We start from the raw sequence: 17939 nt of genomic DNA on the forward strand, positions 1-17939 counted from the left end.
TGTTAGGCACGGGTAGATTAAGTGATTTGCCCAGAATCACAGGATGTTGCGCGTCCTTGTCGAGACTCGAACCTGGTTCCCCAGATTAGAGGTCGACTGCCCTAGCTGTTAAGCCAAATCCTCTCCCCAAACCTTGAACTGAACCGCGAAGGATGCTGGGTCCAGCACTCATTGCATTTTATGGACAGCTACACATCTAATTTGGAATGTAGGAGCCGCACTGCTTGAACAACCTAGGGCCATGCTTGGGCCCCAATAATCCCAAACACACCATGTGGCAGATTGAAATGGACATTTATGTTTTGCAGGAGTGTCTAGGCCTGAATCCTGACTTTTTAGGTGGTGGCATCCCTGCTTGGCACTGCAACAGTGGATTTTTTTTAAACAATTGTTACATTTATTTTATTTAGCAACTTAAACCCCGAGGGGTTTCCCAGCACAAGGCAAGCACAGACAGAATGTCCCGAAACAGTGATTTAAAGTAGCCACGTCTTTAGATTTTTGCAAAAGGTGAGAAATGACTTACAGTTTCTGAGAACATCTGGCAGAGAATTCCACAATTTAGGACCTAGGTAGGCAAAAGAGTGGCCTTTCAGACGGATCCTTGGTACGATGAACAAAACTTGATTTGAGGATCTTAAGGACTGAGTGGGCTGGTAAGGAGTTACCAGTTTCTGGATGTACAGTGGTGCCAGGCCAGATTTAGCCTTTAATCAATCAATCAGAGGCTTATAGAGCGCTACTACTCACCCGTGAGGGCCTGGCTGAACACTAACACAATGCTTTGAGCTCAATAGGTTTGAAAACCTTAAGGCAATGCACTTCCTGAAGCATATGAGAGACTGAAGCATATTTGGGTAAGCGAAGGTTCAGCCTTGCAGCAGCATTTTGAACAATTTGCAAGCGATGGACAAAGGTCTTGTCTGCACCGAGATATAGCACATTGCCATAATCCAATCTGGATATGACCTGAGCCTGGATTACAGTCCTTTGGATCACTAAGGGAATTAGCCAGAGGATTTTTTCAATCTTTTAAGGACTGCAAAGCAGATGGCAGTTACCTTAGCCACTTGCGGCTTCATGGAGAGTTTTTGGTCGATAAGAAAGCCCAGACTTAGAAGATGGAATTGGTGGAGTCACTAAGAATTCTGGCCAATATTGCAGGCCCCATAGGGAGGTGTTATTACCCAGAAGCATGACCTCAGTCTTACCACCGTTCAGTTTAAGGGAGTTTTTATTCATCCAAGAAGAAATCTTGCACATGCCCAGGTGCAACAAGAGCAGGTTATGGCTTTGTGCCAAAGATGATCTGGGTATCATCTGCATATGAAAAGAGGGTAAGGCCGCAGCACTTTATTAAGTTGGTCCAAGAGCGGACATAGATGTTCAATAATAAGGGGCTCAAAATGGAGTCCTGCAGAAGTCCAGAGGTCAAAGCCTGTAATGAATATGCTACTTACCAGTATGCATCTGTTCTTGGCATGTAGGGCTGCTGACATTCATATCTGTGCATAGATCGCCGCCTAGTGTTGGGTCCGGATGTTTGCACGTTGTTGTCCTGGAAGAGTCTTCGAAGTATCCTTGGATAGGTGACTCCTCCCCTGGACTACAGTGCGCATGGGCATCCTCTCCATCCTCAGATTGTTTTTCGCCATTGTGGCAGTGATGGAGTAGATACAGAAAGTGATGACCATGCTTACAGTAATTCTGAGAGCTGCAGCTGCTACAGGCGCCGGGGAGGAGGGAGGGCGATATGAATGTCAGCAGCCCTACATGCCAAGAACAGATGCATACTGGTAAGTAGCATATTCAGTTCGAGGCATGTGGGCTGCTGAATTCATATCTGTGCATAGAATGTATAGCAGTGCCCTCTATTAGCGGCGGCTACCAGTGCCAGCTGCAGCGGTCTGAAAAAGGGTTTTGAGAACAGCCTGTCCTACAGCTGCCTGCTGTTTTGATTGCACATCTACACAATAGTGTTTGGTAAACGTGTGTGTAGTGGACCAGGTGGCTGCTCTACATATATCATGCAGGGGAATATTTCCTAGAAAAGCCATGGAGGCCCCTAACTTACGTGTTGAGTGGGCTCGTGGGGGAATAGTTAATGTGCGTTTTGCCTTTTGATAACAAATTTGGATACACTTAACTATCCATCTGGCTATCCCTGCTTTGGAGATGGCGTTACCTTTGTGGTGTGGGGCAAAGGCAACGAACAGTTGTTTTGTCTTCCTAAAGGGTTTGGTCCTGTCGATGTAATACATGAGGGCCCTTTTTACATCTAGTGTGTGAAGTGCCCTTTCCGCGACAGTTTGTGGGTTTTGGAAGAAAACGGGCAGTTCAATAGTTTGATTCATGTGGAACTGCGATATTACCTTGGGCATGAATTTGGGGTTGGTACGTAGTACGACCCTGTTGGCATGAACCTGTATAAATGGCTCTTGAACTGTTAGTGCCTGGAGTTCACTAACTCTTCTTAAAGAAGTGATCGCTACCAGGAAGGCTACTTTCCAGGTGAGGAATTGAATCTCGCATGAGTGGAGAGGTTCAAAGGGTGGACCCATCAGGCGTGTGAGGACCAGGTTGAGGTTCCACATTGGAGCTGGTGGGTGGCTTGGTGGAATAACTCGTTTGAGTCCTTCCAAGAATGCTTTGATGGCAGGCACTCTGAATAAAGAGAGGTGCTGCCTGGTTTGTAGATAGGCTGATATTGCGGTCAAATGGACACGTATAGAGGTGTACGCTAGATTGCATCGGTATAGGTGTAGGAGGTAACAAATGATGTTTTGGATGGATGCGTCCAGCGGGTTAATGTCATTATTACCGCAGTAAATAACAAACCTTTTCCATTTGGCTGCATAGCAAGCTCTTGTAGTGGGTCTTCTGGCCTCCTTGATGATGTCCATACAGTCAGGTGGCAGGTTGAGGTAGCCAAACTCTAGGACTTCAGGAGCCAGATCGCCAGGTTCAGCTGTTGCGGATCTGGGTGCTGAATCTCTCCATGGTTCTGCGTCAAATGCGCGGGTTTGATCCGCAGCCTTTGATGCGGCACCACGGAAAGTTCGAGGAAGGTGGTGTACCATGGCTGGCGTGCCCACGTAGGAGCAACTAGGACGAGTGTCAGGGAGTGTTGTCTGAGTTTGCGAGCCACCAGCGGTATCAACGGTGCTGGGGGAAAAGCGTACGCAAATCTGCCGGACCAGTTCATCCATATCGCATTGCCCTGCGACTGCGGATGTGGGAACCTGGCGGCAAAGCTTTGGCATTTTGCGTTTTCGCTTGTGGCGAACAGGTCTATCTCTGGATGACCCCACTGCTGGAAGTACGGTTGGAGTACTTATGGGTGTAACTCCCACTCGTGCATCTGGTGGCTGTGTCTGCTGAGCAGATCCGCCATTTGGTTGTCCTTGCCAGGGAGGTGTTCCGCCATGAGGAACATGTTCCTCTGAATGGCCCACTTCCACATGCTCTGAGCCAGATGAGACAACTGTGGAGAGTGCGTCCCTCCCTGCTTCTGTATGTAGTACATTGCGGTCATGTTGTCCGTCCGGATCAACACGACCTTGTTGCACAGATGTACCTTGAATGCCTTCATGGCTAGGAAGAATGCCATCAGTTCCAGAAGGTTGATGTGCATTTTCTTCTGTTGTGTCGTCCATAGTCCCTGCACTGTGTAGTGGAGTACATGAGCTCCCCATCCCTGGAGAGACGCGTCTGCTGTCAGTACTATTTGTGGAACAGGCTCCTGGAACGGTCGACCCTTGCAAAGGTTTTGTGGATTCCACCAATGCAGAGAGTTGTATGCCCGACCGCTCACCAACACTAGGTCTTTCAATTGTCCTTGAGCCTGATTCCACTGACGTGCCAAGCACTCCTGAAGCGGGCGCATATGTAGTCTCGCGTGTGGGACTATGAAGATGCAGGAGGCCATCATGCCTATCAACTGCATGAACACTCGCGCCGGAAGGGAGTGTTGAGGTTTGAACTTTGAAATCAGCATTTGCATGCTGTTGATTCTCACCAAATTTGGCTGAGCTGTGGCCGCCAGAGTGTCTATAGTCGCACCTAGGTACTGTTGTACGTGTGCGGGCTGTAGATGGGATTTTGGGTAATTTAGTGAGAACCCCAGACTGTGAAGGAGGTGAATGGTGCGGGACATGTGGCTGGCACATTGCTGGGCTGACTTTGCTTGAACGAGCCAGTCGTCCAGGTAAGGGTAGACGTGTATGTGCTGCCTCCGTAGATGTGCCGCCACAGTAGCTAGGCACTTTGTAAACACCCTTGGTGCCGTTGTCACGCCGAAGGGAAGGACTCTGAACTGGTAGTGCTGCCCTTGAACAGTGAACCTGAGGTATTTTTTGTGTGATGGGTGAATGGGTATGTGGAAATACGCATCCTTGAGGTCCAGTGTGGCCAGAAAGTCTCCCTGCTTGAGCAGCGGGAGGACTTGCTGTAGAGTGAGCATGTGAAAATGCTCGGAAAGAATGTATCTGTTTAGGGGTCTCAGGTCTAATATAGGTCTGAGTGACCCGTCCTTTTTCGGTATTAAAAAGTACAGGGAGTACACCCCCGTACCTTGCTCTTGGACGGGTACGACCTCTATTGCGCCTTTTAGAAGCATACTGTGCACCTCCTGCTGTAAGAGCGTTAAGTGCTCTGAGGACATAGGACGGTTTTTTGGAGGTATTGTGGGTGGAGTGGAGGTTAGTTCTAGACAGTAACCGTATTTGACAATATCTTTGACCCACCTGTCCGTGGTGATGGAGTTCCACGTGGACAGGAACCTTTGTAGCCTTCCCCCGACAGGTGTTATGTGGTCGGGAGGAAGGGAGAGGGCGTCACTGCTTGTTCTTGGGGGAGGACCTGGTGTTGCCGTAGCCGCGTCCTCTGCCCTTTGTACTGGAGCCACGATATCCACCCCGGGTGTTTTTATCGTAGGTGGTTTGGGTATTGCCTTTGCTGTATGTCTGCTGTGACCCCTGCCCTCTACCTGCTCCCCTATTTCCGGGGCGACGAAAGGAGCAGCTCCGAAAGGACTGAGTCTGGAGAGCCCCCATGGACTTCGCAGTGTCTGTGTCCTTCTTTATTTTCTCAAGGGCCGTGTCAACCTCCGGCCCGAATAAATAGTCGGGGTTGACAGGTTGGTTCAGTATATAATTTTGCACCTCAGGTTTGAACCCGGAGATTCGCAACCAGGCATGCCGTCGCAGCATGACGCTCGTGTTTATGGCCCTGGCCGCCGTGTCTGCGGCATCTAGTGCACACTTGATGGAAGCATTTGTGAGTAGCTGTCCCTCTCTGATAAGAATTTCTGCACCTTCTTTGAACTGGTCAGGGAGATGTTGGAGTAGTTGCTCCATTGTATCATAGTGCGCTCTATCGTAGCGAGCGAGGAGCGCTTGAGTGTTGGCTATGCGCCATATGTTGGCAGCCTGTGCGGCAACTCGCTTGCCAGAGGTCTCTAAAACCTTGGACTCTTTGTCCGGGGGAGGAGCGTCACCTGTTGATTGCGAGTGTGCCCTCTTGCGAGCATTCGCAACGACAATGGAGTCGAGAGGTAATTGGCCTCTGATGTAAGTCGGGTCCCCAGGTGCTGATCTGTACTTTTTGTCGATCCTGGGGTTTATCACCCGTGCCCTGGTGGGTTCCTTGAAGATGTCCTTGGCTGGTTTGAGGACTCCTTTCAGCATGGGCAGAGTCTTTACATGCCTTTCCGAGGAAGCGAAAGTGTCCATAAGGAAATCGTCTTCCACGGTGTCAGAGTGAAGCTGCACGTCATGATTATTTGCAGCACGTTCAATAAGAGCGTTGAACGCTGCAGTGTCCTCTGTCGGAGATGTTTTCGCTCCATAGAGTTGAGGGTCCTGTGCATCTAGAGGTGCACTGGGGTCTGCAGGGTCGCCCCAAGTTTGATCAGGGTCCTGTTGGTCATCAGGGTCCATGTCTCCGTGGTAAGGGACTTGGTCATCCATATAGTTTGCCAACGCATCCGTGACGGAGTGTGTGGGAGAGAATGATAGTGGGTCTTGGTAGGGCGAGTCGAAAGATTCGCAAAGCACAGGTTCTGAGTCTAGAGGTAGCTTTCTCTTTAGTGGGATCCTGAAAGGGTCCAAGGGTGGCTCTGAAGTTATCCTCCGGTCATGGATAACCATCCTGCTGGTGTTGGCGTCGATGTAACGTGACGGAGACGTCTCAGCAGGTGTAACCGTGGTGTGGGTGACCCGTGTCCTGAGTTGGAACATTTTCGGGATCGTGGATGGCGGCAGGCCAAAAGTTATGTTGGCTGGCGCCGAAGAGGCTGTTTGAGCTTTTAGTGGGCCGGAGCCCGATGTGTCCTGGAGGACCGCTTGGGTTTTGCTGCTTTGTGCCGCCACGGTTCGCACTTGAAGCGCTTTCGAGGCCTTAGCGCCGACCAGGTTTGTAGAGGCGGCCGTGGACTTTTTCGGCGCCGGTGGGTCATCGGGTCGAGGGGCGGAAATGGCCGTCGACGTCTTCGATGCAGGAGGCTTCGGTGTTGCCGTGGAAGCGACGTGAGAGGCAGCAGGTGGTATGACTTTCGGTTTAGGAGTCGATGGCGTCGGCGCCGAGAGCCGAGCAGGTTTGATGGCACCGAGGGCCTTTTTCCGAATGCCGACTCCGGCGTCGGCCGCTTCAAGTTCGGCACCGAAGTCTCGCTTGGTGCGCTCGGTGCCGATGCGTGTCGCTGGCGTCGAAGGTGTGGAAGGCCTCGATCCGACTAGCGCCACTTTCGGTTTCGGTTTCATTTGTACCGGTGCAGCTTTCGGTTTCGGTTTGGTAGAAGGGAAACCAGCCGGTGTAGGTAATAATGGCTGCCGCTGAACGTCCGAGGCCGGGCCCGAGGGCGGGGCCGAAGAACCGCGGGATAGGTCTCGGGTAAGGCCCGAAGGCGATCCCTCGACCGGAGCCATAGACTGTGGCACTGGGCCCTCGTCAGTCTGAACGGGTAGGCCTTGCTCGTCATTGGAGCTACTCTCTTCGGCCCCTAAGGCCTCATCGTCGTCTCCTACCTCGGCGTTGTCTTCATCTCTGCGAAAGAGTGATTCGTCGACGTCGTCCGAACCGGAGTCATGTTCGGAACCAGGATTGGAGGGTAGGACTTCTAACTCCTCGACATCTTCGGCGTTGAAGATGTCTGCCGGGGCCGGTGCCGCGTGCTGCGCTTCGAGTCTCGCCGCTCGACGATTCCGTAGAGTCTTCTTGGAACGGAACCGGGCACAGGCCATGCATGTCGATTCGTCGTGGTCCGGCGACAAGCATTTGTTGCACACCGGGTGGACGTCGATATGGGGATATTTCGCATTGCATACCGGGCACCTCTTGAATGGTGTCCTCGACTCCATCGTCGGTGTCGTCGATGGTCAGGTAAAAAGCGAAAAGTTGTTTCCGAAGTTAGTAAGCTAACAGGTAGGGTCGAAACCGATCGAGTGAACAGTACCGACGCGAACTAAAGGCCTTTTGGCCTCGACTAACTTTTTCCTAACTGGAGTTAAGATAGCACATCCGAACCCAATGGCGGAAAAAAACAATCTGAGGATGGAGAGGATGCCCATGCGCACTGTAGTCCAGGGGAGGAGTCACCTATCCAAGGATACTTCGAAGACTCTTCCAGGACAACAACGTGCAAACATCCGGACCCAACACTAGGCGGCGATCTATGCACAGATATGAATTCAGCAGCCCACATGCCTCGAACTTTAGATTTTACATAGCTGAGAAGACCTGGAACGTACAGTCGTCTAGGAAGGAGACAATCCACCCCAGGGTTGAGCATTCCAGGCCTATTGACTCCAGTCTGTTAACCAGGATAGAGTGATAAATCATGTCGAACACAGCACTTTAATCCAACAGAATGATTGCGAACATACGGCCCTCATCCAGATATTGCCTTAGATGCGGACTCATTGCTATGCCCCACCATGAAGCCTGACTGTGAGGAGTGGAAGAAGTTATGGGCCTCAACAAAAGTGGTAAGCTTGGCGTTAACATGTTTTTCCAAAATTTTCGAAAAAACTGGTAGCAGGGAGATAAGGCGGGTGTTCGACAAACAGGAACGAATCAGATTGGCTTTCGTCAAAAGAGGGAGAACTAGAGCGTGTTTCCATCTCTGAGGCACACACTCTTCGCTCAATGATAAACTGAGTAGCTCCATGATTGTAGTTAAGATTGTTGGATCTAGCAATCTGGTGGCAGAGGATCCAAAGCACAGACTGATTTAACAGACAATAGAGCAGCTGAAAAGGATGCGACATCCAAGGGAGACCATTCTCTAAGTTTTGCGATACACTCCATCCTAGTTGCCAAGTGGATAGCCTTCACTAAAGAGACATCTGAAGCCTCCTTGTTAGAGTCAACAGCTATCTGCAGAGAATCTTTTGCCATCTGTAGGTGAATTTGTTTCCACTTTGTGAGTGAAGAACAAAGCTAATTATTCACATTGGCATTGTGAAAGAGTGTGTGTCGGCGAGATGTTACTAGCATCAGATAGATCTTTCACCACTTTGAAAAGTGTCTTCTGACAAAACTGGGCCTCAGTTATTTTTTCTGTATAGTGCTTAGCGCGGGCAGACTTGCAGGAGGCATGATAAGCTTTTAGCGAGTATCTATATTCAGATTTAGCATCCGTATCATATGACTTCCTCGAACGCCTTTCAAGAGCTTTGCAACGTTTCTTTTCAGATCCAAGTACATCTGTGAACCAGGAGGATGAATTCTGGCCGTGCATTTCGTGGTCATTGGAAGAATAAGGTCAATAGCCTCATCTAACCACTGATGAATCCAAGCTTGATCCGAGTCGAGCAGTTGTGAAAGAGTGGGCTTAGTATTGAGTAGCTGCTCATTTAATGCTGTGCAATTAAGTTTGGACAAGTTTCTGACCCTCGTTTTCAGAGATTGCCGTTCTACGGGTGATGAGAAGGCACCTGATCTTAAACGGCACCACAAAGTGGTCTGACCAGCAGAGCTGAAGTGGAGGATCTAACAGCGGATCCTTGATCTTACAAAAAATAGGGTGCAAAAGATACCCCGCAGTATGAGTAGGCGATGAATTACAAAGTGTCAGACTGAACGCCCAAATCCTCGATAAAAGACATGATACGGTTACTATCCGAGTCCTCAAGATAGAGATTAATGTACCCAAGCACAGAAAAATTAGCAGAGTCCAAAATGTGTGGGTTCAATAAATCAGGTAGAAAAGAACACCATTGCCCGGGATATCCTGGGCAGGGATAGATCAGCGCCCCAGAAACTGTAACTTTAGGGTGAGGAAGAGAGTGAAAGTGAGAGCTTCACATTCGGGTATCTGAAGTTGGTCAATTTTGAATTGATAATCATTTTAAAAAATGATAGCAATGCCCCCGCCCCTTTGATCTTATCTGTCAATTCTAGTCAGAGAAAAGTTTGCTGGCAGGACCGCAATAATATCCGGCAATGTGCTTGCATGTGACCAGGTCTCATTGAGGAACAGTGCATCAGGGTTATGATCGCAGAGGACATTAAAGATATATGGCTGATGTTTGGGAAGAGAGCGACAGTTCAGACTAAAGAACTTAAAAGTTTGAGTAGAGATGTACTCCGCAGAAGGCCCCAAGCCATACAGGCCCTCAGGTCCCTCAATAAATAAATGTTTTGAAAGTGAATGCTGAGCTACATGACTATCCTCCAAAGTATCGTGAGTGAAGCAGGCAAAATGACAGCAGTTACAGGTCAATAATGCCACCCCTGGGCCGATGACCTGGCCGCGTGTTAGGAGACAGCCGCAACAAATACAGAAGCGCTGCAGTGTCAATGGAAACCTGCTCTGTCTCCATGTCGCAGATCAAAAAAACAGAAGGAATATGCTAGTTACCAGTATGCATCTGTTCTTGGCTGTAGAGCTGCAGATCTATACACTGTGCATAGATCGCCATCTGGTGTTGGGCCCGGATGTTTGCAGTTTGTTTTTCCTCTTGGAAAGTCTTTGGAAGTCACGAGGTTGGTGACTCCTCCTTTGGTTCGTATTGCGCATGGGCTTCGGCTCCATCCTCAGATTGTTTTTCGCCAGCAGGGACAGACGGAGCGTAGTAATAACAGTAAAGAAACCCATGTGTGTTGTATCTAAATAAGATAAACTGGAACGGATACAGGCGGGTGGGCGTGTATAGATCTGCAGCTCTACATGCCAAGAACAGATGCATACTGGTAAGTAGCATATTCCGTTTGAGGCATATGAGCTGCAGATTATACACTGTGCATGGATTATATAGCAGTACCCAACCCTAGCGGCGACCACCGGCATCCGTTGCAGTTGTTTGGAACAGTGTTTTTAGTACAGCCTGGCCCACACTAGCTTGTTGCTTGGTTTGCACATCTACACAGTAATGTTTTGTGAAAGTGTGCGGTGTTGACCATGTCGCTGCTTTGCAGATGTCATCTAGTGGTATGTTTCCTGGAAAAGCCATAGAAGCCCCTATCTTCCTTGTAGAGTGGGCTTTAGGGGGAACAGATAGCGTTCGTTTTGCTTTGTGGTAGCAAATTTGTATGCATTTTACAATCCACCTAGCTATCCCGGATTTAGAAATAGGGTTGCCTTTATGTGGTGGAGAGAAAGAGACAAATAGCTGTTTGGTTTTTCTGAAAGGTTGTGTTCTTTGGATGTAGTAAAGTAAGGCCTTTTTAACATCCAGTGTGTGTAAAGCATTTTCCGCAACGGTTTGAGGTTGTGAGAAAAAGACTGGTAATTCTACCGACTGGTTTAGATGGAATGGAGAAATTACTTTGGGTAGAAATTTTGGGTTGGTGCGGAGTACAACCTTGTTCTGATGCAGTTGGAGAAAAGGTTCCTGTATAGTGAGTGCTTGTATTTCACTAACCCTTCTGAGGGAAGTGATGGCCACTAGAAAAGCTGTTTTCCATGTGAGAAATTGCAGCTCACATTTATGTAATGGTTCGAAAGGGGGTCCCATTAACCTTGTGAGAACTATATTCAAGTTCCAGACAGGTGAAGGTGGTACCCTGGGTGGAATTACTCTTTTGAGGCCTTCCATAAAGGCCTTGATAGCAGGCACCCTGAAAAGTGATAGGTGCTGCCTGTTCTGTAAATAAGCAGCAATTGTAGATGGAGCAAGTAACATATAATGTGCTGTATGGACACATTTAAAGGATTGATTGTGTTGTTGTGGCAGTAAACAACAAATCTTTTCCACTTTGCAGCATAGCATGCCCTAGTAGTAGGGCGTCTAGCTTCCCTGATAATATTCATGCAATCAGGGGAAGGTTAAGGTATCCGAATTCTAGGACCTCAGGAGCCAGATCGCAAGGTTGAGCTGAGCTGGGTCCGGGTGCCTTATCTCTCCATGGTTCTGGGTTAGGAGGCATGGTGAGAGGTGCAGCTTTTGGTGTGGTACTACCGAGAGTTCCAGCAGTGTGGTGTACCACGGTTGTCTGGCCCACGTTGGAGCTACTAGGATTAGTGTTCGGGAATGCTGTTGTAGCTTTCGCACCACTAATGGAATTAGTGGGAGAGGTGGAAAAGCGTATGCAAATTTGTTTGACCAGTTCATCCATATCGCATTGCCTTTGGACAATGGGTGTGGGTATCTGGCGGCGAAGCTTGAGCGTTTTTTGTTTTCGTGGGTGGCGAAGAGGTCTATCTGTGGATGCCCCCACATCTGAAAGAACGGATGAAGAACCTGTGGGTGAAGTTCCCACACGTGGATTTTTTGTGTCTGTCTGCTGAGCAGATCTGCCACGGTGTTTTGGACTCCTGGGACGTGTTGGGCCAGGAGAAAGATTTCTTGTGGAATTGCCCATCTCCATATGCTCTGTGCTAACTGAGAGAGCTGTGGAGAGTGTGTGCCCCCCTGTTTTTGAATGTAGTACATGGCAGTCATGTTGTCTGTGCGAATAAGGACTGCCTTGCCTGAAATCTGCGTCTGGAAGGATTTTAGGGCTAGGAAGATTGCCAGTAACTCCAAATGATTGATGTGGAGTAACTTCTGTTGCGGCGTCCATGTGCCCTGTACTGTGAGATGTAACAGATGAGCTCCCCAGCCGGAGAGCGATGCGTCTGTTGTCAGGATTATTTGTGGAACCAGGTCCAGGAACGGTCGACCTCTGGAAAGGTTTGTGGTGTTCCACCACTGCAGAGAGCGATGGGTGCGACCGTCTACCAACACCAGATCTGTCAGTTGCCCCTGGGCCTGGTTCCACTGGCGCGCTAGGCACTGTTGGAGTGGACGCATGTGGAGTCTTGCATGAGGCACTATGAAGATGCAAGAGGCCATCATGCCTATCAGTTGCATAAACACTCTTGCTGGGAGAGAGTGTTGAAATATGAATTTTTGACGCAGAGCCTGTATGTTTGCAATCCTGGCAGGATTAGGATAGGCTATGGCTTTTGAGGTGTCTATGGTAGCACCGAGGTATTGTTTTGTGTGTGATGGTACCAGGTGGGACTTTTGATGGTTCACTGTGAACCCTAGCTGGTGAAGCAGTTGGATTGTAGCGGCCGTGTGTTGCACACATTGTTCGTAGGACGTGGCTTTTATTAGCCAGTCGTCCAAGTAGGGGAAGACGTGAATGTGCTGTCTTCTGAGGTGTGCAGCCACTACTGCTAGGCACTTGGTGAATACCCTTGGTGCTGTTGTTACCCCGAACGGGAGCACCTTGAACAGGTAGTGTTGCCCGTCCACCACAAATCTGAGGTACTTTCTGTGAGCCTGGTGTACTGGGATGTGAAAGTATGCGTCTTTTAAGTCCAGAGTGGTGAGGAAGTCGTTCTGGGAGAGGAGTGGAAGAACCTGTTGAAGGGTTACCATGTGAAAATGGTCTGAATGTATGTAAGTATTTAGAGGTCTGAGATCTAGGATAGGTCGTAGAGTCTTGTCTTTCTTGGGTATCAGAAAGTACAGGGAGTAGACCCCTAAATTTTGTTGGTTTATGTGGACCTGCTCTATGGCTTGTTTTTGCAGGAGGGAGATCACCTCCTGTTTTAGTAACGTAGTATGTTCTTGAGACATAGGGCGTTGCCTGGGTGGAATGTTTGGGGGGAGTAGATGTTAATTCTAGGCAATACCCTGAACGAATAATTTGGGTTACCCATCTGTCTGAGGTGATGGTCTCCCAGACGTGAAGAAAATGTTGTATTCTGCCCCCGACCGGAGTGGAATGGTCTGGAGGGAGCGGGGGAAAGTAATTGGGTAGGAGGTGTGGCAGAGCGGGCGGTATTTGTCTTGCCTCTGCCTTTATTATTATTGCCTCTGTATCCACCTCTTTGATAACCCTTTGTGAAGGTAGATTGAGGAGGGGATTTGTAGGACGTGGATGCACTATCCGAGGAGTAGCCCCTGCCCGTGCCCCGAAAGGAAGAGCGGCGAAAAGAGCGCCTAGGAGTGTGTGACTGTAGGGCTCCCATGGATTTCGCCGTGTCAGTATCTTTTTTCATCTTTTCGAGGGCTTCATCAACTTTTGGGCCAAATAGATGATCTTGGTCAAATGGGTGGTTCAATATAGAGGCTTGTACCTCAGGTTTAAACCCTGAAACTCTGAGCCAGGCATGGCGACGGAGAAGGACACTGGTGTTTATGGCCCTGGAGGCTGTATCTGCTGCATCTAGGGCACAGCGTATGAGGTATTAGTTATTGTTTTTCCCTCTTGGATCAATTCATTAGCCCTATTCCTGTATTTTTCAGGAAGACGGTGCATGATGGTCTCTAACTCATCATAATGCGCCCTGTCGTATCTGGCCAATAGCGTTGGCGTGCTGGCGATACGCCATATATTGGCGGCTTGTGACGCAGTGTGCTTCCCTGACACGTCTAGGAGCTTGGACTCTTTGTCAGGTGGTGGTGCTTCGCCTGACGCCTGAGAATTTGAGCGCTTCCTAGCTGTAGATACCACTAGGGAAACCAATGGTGCAGGACCTTTATTGTATGAAGGGTCTGTGGGGGCGGCTTTGTATTTTTTCTCTATACGGGGGTTGAGGACCCTGGCCCTGACTGGGTCTTGAAAAACCTCCGGTGCATGTTTAATTACTCCCTTTAACATAGGTAGAATGGCAGTAGACCTATGTGCATTGTCGAAGGTGTCTAGGAGAAAATCTTCCTCCACTGGGTCAGTATGTAACTCCACCCCGTGGTAGTGCCGCCCTTTGTAATAGGTGGTGAAAGCCTAAGGAATCTTCAGGTGGGGATGGCCAAGATGGGTAAAGGTCATCCTGTGGGACATCTGGGATGTCCGGATTGTTATAGTCGTCCCATGGGTCTGGAAATCCAGTAGGGGTGGGTCTTGTGGCACATCTGCTGGATCATAATAAGGGTCTCCTAAATCATCTGGGACAGGAGACAAGGTTGGTGAACGATGAGGCAGGGGTGGAGGTGGGGAGGGTGGAGGAGGTGGGAAGGCACTCTGAAAGGGGAGGTAGCAGTGTCTTTCCTCTTTGGAGGTGGAGCTGGTTTGTCCAAGTGTCTCTTTTTTGAAGACAATATCAAATGTCCAGTTTTTGGATCCTTGGTGAGTGTCTTTTGCAGAAAATCCGGTGTGAAAAGTTCTTGCGACACTGGTTGTTCGGTCGGCGCAGAAGTTTTCGGGGCCGACGGCTTTTTAGGCTTGTCTAAGCCGCGCTTCTTTGGGACCTCTGATTTTTTGGTCGGTGTCGAAGAAGGCTTCGGCACGGGAGTGTCGGTGCCGAGGGCCTTGTGATGTTTGGTCGGCACCGGAAGGGCAGGTTTCGACACCGAGGGCTTTGGTACTGGGTTCGGTGTGGAGATGGAGGCCGATTTTTTCTTCAGTGCCGAAGGGTGGTTTTCGGTACCGCTGGTCGGCTGGCTCGAGCCCGAGCTGCCGGAAGGCTTAATAGGCTTCTTTACCGGGCCCGAAGGTGGGGTGTGAGAAGCAGTATCCTTGGTCTTGCCTAGGCCCGAAGGCGAAGGTGTGACAGAAGCCTTTTTGGGTGTCGGCGTGGGTGTGGGAGGGGGTAGATTGGTACTCACGACCCTCTGCGCCGGGGTGATGTCCTCCACATCGGAGTCGTCGGCCTCGGAAGCACTGACGAGGTCGTCGTCCTCTTCTTCGAGGTTCTGCTGTCCCAGAGCTTCGACGTCGTCTCCGAAGAGGTCGACTGGAGCGGAGGTCGAGGAGTGCGCAATGTTGCGTCTAGCCCGTCGATCTCGAATAGTCTTTTTAGAGCGAAAACCCTTGCAGGCGGGACAGTCTCGGGCCTCGTGTTCAGGGGAGAGGCAAAGGTTGCACACCTCATGAAGATCGGTGTGGGGGAATTTGGACCCACATAGAGGGAACTTCTTGAAGGGAGTTCTTTCCATCAGCCGAGACCGGAGCCGGAATAGGCCCGAAGGCCGCCGTCGACGACCAGAATCGAAGAAGTGCCGAAGAGAAGGTGATTAAGATGATTTATTATCTGAAGGAGCTCAATGAGCGAGGATTTCTGCGTCGATCGTTGAACTGGAAAAGTTCGGAAACGGAGCGCAAAGTACTACATCCGAGCCCGATGGCGGAAAAAAACAATCTGAGGATGGAGCCGAAGCCCATGCGCAATACGAACCAAAGGAGGAGTCACCAACCTCGTGACTTCCAAAGACTTTCCAAGAGGAAAAACAAACTGCAAACATCCGGGCCCAACACCAGATGGCGATCTATGCACAGTGTATAATCTGCAGCTCATATGCCTCGAACATTATGGTAATGGGATGGCATTATAAGGATCCACTGATGTCATGACCAGATGGTACGAAAGGCCAGTTTGTAGGCAATCACCACCTACCTGCGCAGGATAGCTATTGCAACATTTTCAGCTAGTCTGATAGCTGGGGATAGTCAAAAGGCAAGAAATCGGCAGGTCGAAGCATCCACCAGAAACAGTATTACTAGTCTGCCTTCTACTTTCGCTGTATGATGTGAAAGTATTGGAAGCATGAGAGAATGCAGCTACACATGTGTGGAGTCCAATTTGGTTCCCAAGCTTGCAGCACAGCTTTTCATGTGCTCGCGCTACGGTAAAGAGATCTAAATGGCCACTGGAAAGAACTATACTTAAATCACTAAAACTCACAACAGGCAGCTAAAAGTCCGCACCTTTCAAACTAATAAAGCTCTTGTAGTGGCAACAACATAACCATCTTAGCTGGAACAATAATAATGTTTAAACAAAAGCAAGTGCCCTTAACTCTAAAAGTCCATGTTACTATAAATGCAGTTCATACACCACCACATGCCAAATAACCCAACACACCCGTAGTTTTACCTGCAAGATTTAGATACTTTAGGCCACAGTTCCGTTCCTTGACGGCTGCAAGAAGTAGCTCTAATCCAAGAAAGCCAATTCCAGCATTTCCAGACAAATCCAAGGAGTCCAATGAGGGGCAAAGCAAAAGGCACCTGGTGGCAGCAAAGGAAACAAAAAAAATTAGATCTTTGCAGTGGGAGTAAATAGGGAACATAAAAATATCCTCCAGCTCGACAAATCAGCATGGAATACCAGAGAGAGAAGTCCCTATTATTGTTACTACGCCGAGAGAACCCAGGGTGGGGCTCCTGCAGACAAGGGAGACAGCCAGCAAACACATGCACTGGAGTGCAGAATGAAAAAGAATAAGAAGTTTCCTAAAAATATGCAGTGTAAGGATACAAGGCATCCAACCTAAAGGGTAATAAAGAGGCTATGCTCCAGGGGAGGGACAAAGAAACGAAAAGGAAGGCAGGCCAATGTATTATATAAACAGTGTGTGACAAGAAAGCCAACCAATGGTAAGGAACAGGGGTGCTTTAGAACCATTGCAAATTTGTGGTGGAAACAGGTGTGAAACCCAAGACTGAATACGAAAAGATATAAAAATATATATTAAAAAAAGTAACTAACATTCTAAATCAGCAATTGGTTATTTCTGTATATCGCTTGTGGTTTTTCTGAAGAGACTAATCATTGAAATCAAAAACGAAAGAAAAGAGGTAAGTAAAAAAAAGAAACAGGTGGCAATGTCTTCACCCGTAGTTTTTTGCAGAAAAAGCCAATCTATATACAAATGTATTATACCGTTCTGTCGATCAGTCTTCTGCTCACATGCCATCAACTGAGCTGCAGTGCATAATGATTTTCCATTTTGTACCGACCCTGAATAAATTTATATGATAATGAATAACACATGGGTATTTTTCAAATGTGCCCAGGGTAATGAATTGGGAATACTGGTTATTTGTGAATTTTGGGCTACCCATAATTTTATGTGTGTTCTTTCTTGCACACTGGCTAATATTTCAAGCCAAAAATGAAAAGAAATAGAATCAATAATAACACATGTTCGACTATTCTGTGTTCCTACACTTAAAATGGTACCCCTTATTTGGATGTGTTTATTAACTGCGACAGAAAGGACCCCAAAACATAACTCGGAAATATCAATATTTTTTATTTGAAATTCACTTTCTCTTTCAATGGTTAACTGTGGGATCTGAGTCTGTGCTTGGCCAGCACCCTTGGAGACTTACCTAACCCAGGCATTTCTGAAAACCAGACACCCAGGGGTGTGTAGGGCGGTGTGACCTGTGTGGATCCCACTATGTTTTAGTACCCAGAATGGCATGCAAACCTCAAACTATTGCAAAAATCAAGGATTTTCCACTCACATTTCTTTGAGGAAAAAGTCAGCAATCTGCAGGAATACACAAAATGTCCACACTTCACTCAATACAAACGGTAGTCCACTTGTGTGGGTGGGTCGATCGCCCGCAACAGCAAATGGTCAAAACGTTCAGTCAATGTGGTGTTAACAAGGTCTTCACATGGTTACAGTTTTTTCTGTTTTCATGAAGTGCCTTAGGACACTTGAGAGACAGCGTTTCAATTGGCCGAGTGAGGGAATGCAGGATGGATAAGACTTTGGCCATTGGTTGGAAGTGTATTAGGACCACCCACACTTGAGAGACAGAGTTTC

The 17939-nt window shown here is 48.6% G+C and overlaps 1 protein-coding gene across 2 annotated transcripts in view; it reads right to left on the reverse strand.

Moving 5' to 3' along the window:
* Positions 1-17939, reverse strand: part of TONSL (tonsoku like, DNA repair protein) — a 375765-nt gene that overhangs the window by 20897 nt on the left and 336929 nt on the right. For both annotated transcript variants that reach the window (XM_085604559.1, XM_085604558.1), the window contains exon 25: positions 16253-16386. In XM_085604559.1, the coding sequence (XP_085460685.1) occupies positions 16253-16386 (134 nt within the window). The remainder of the gene's footprint in view (positions 1-16252; positions 16387-17939) is intronic.

This window comes from Triturus cristatus, chromosome 5_1 (assembly GCF_964204655.1).
Source record: "Triturus cristatus chromosome 5_1, aTriCri1.1, whole genome shotgun sequence".
NCBI lineage: Eukaryota > Metazoa > Chordata > Amphibia > Caudata > Salamandridae > Triturus > Triturus cristatus.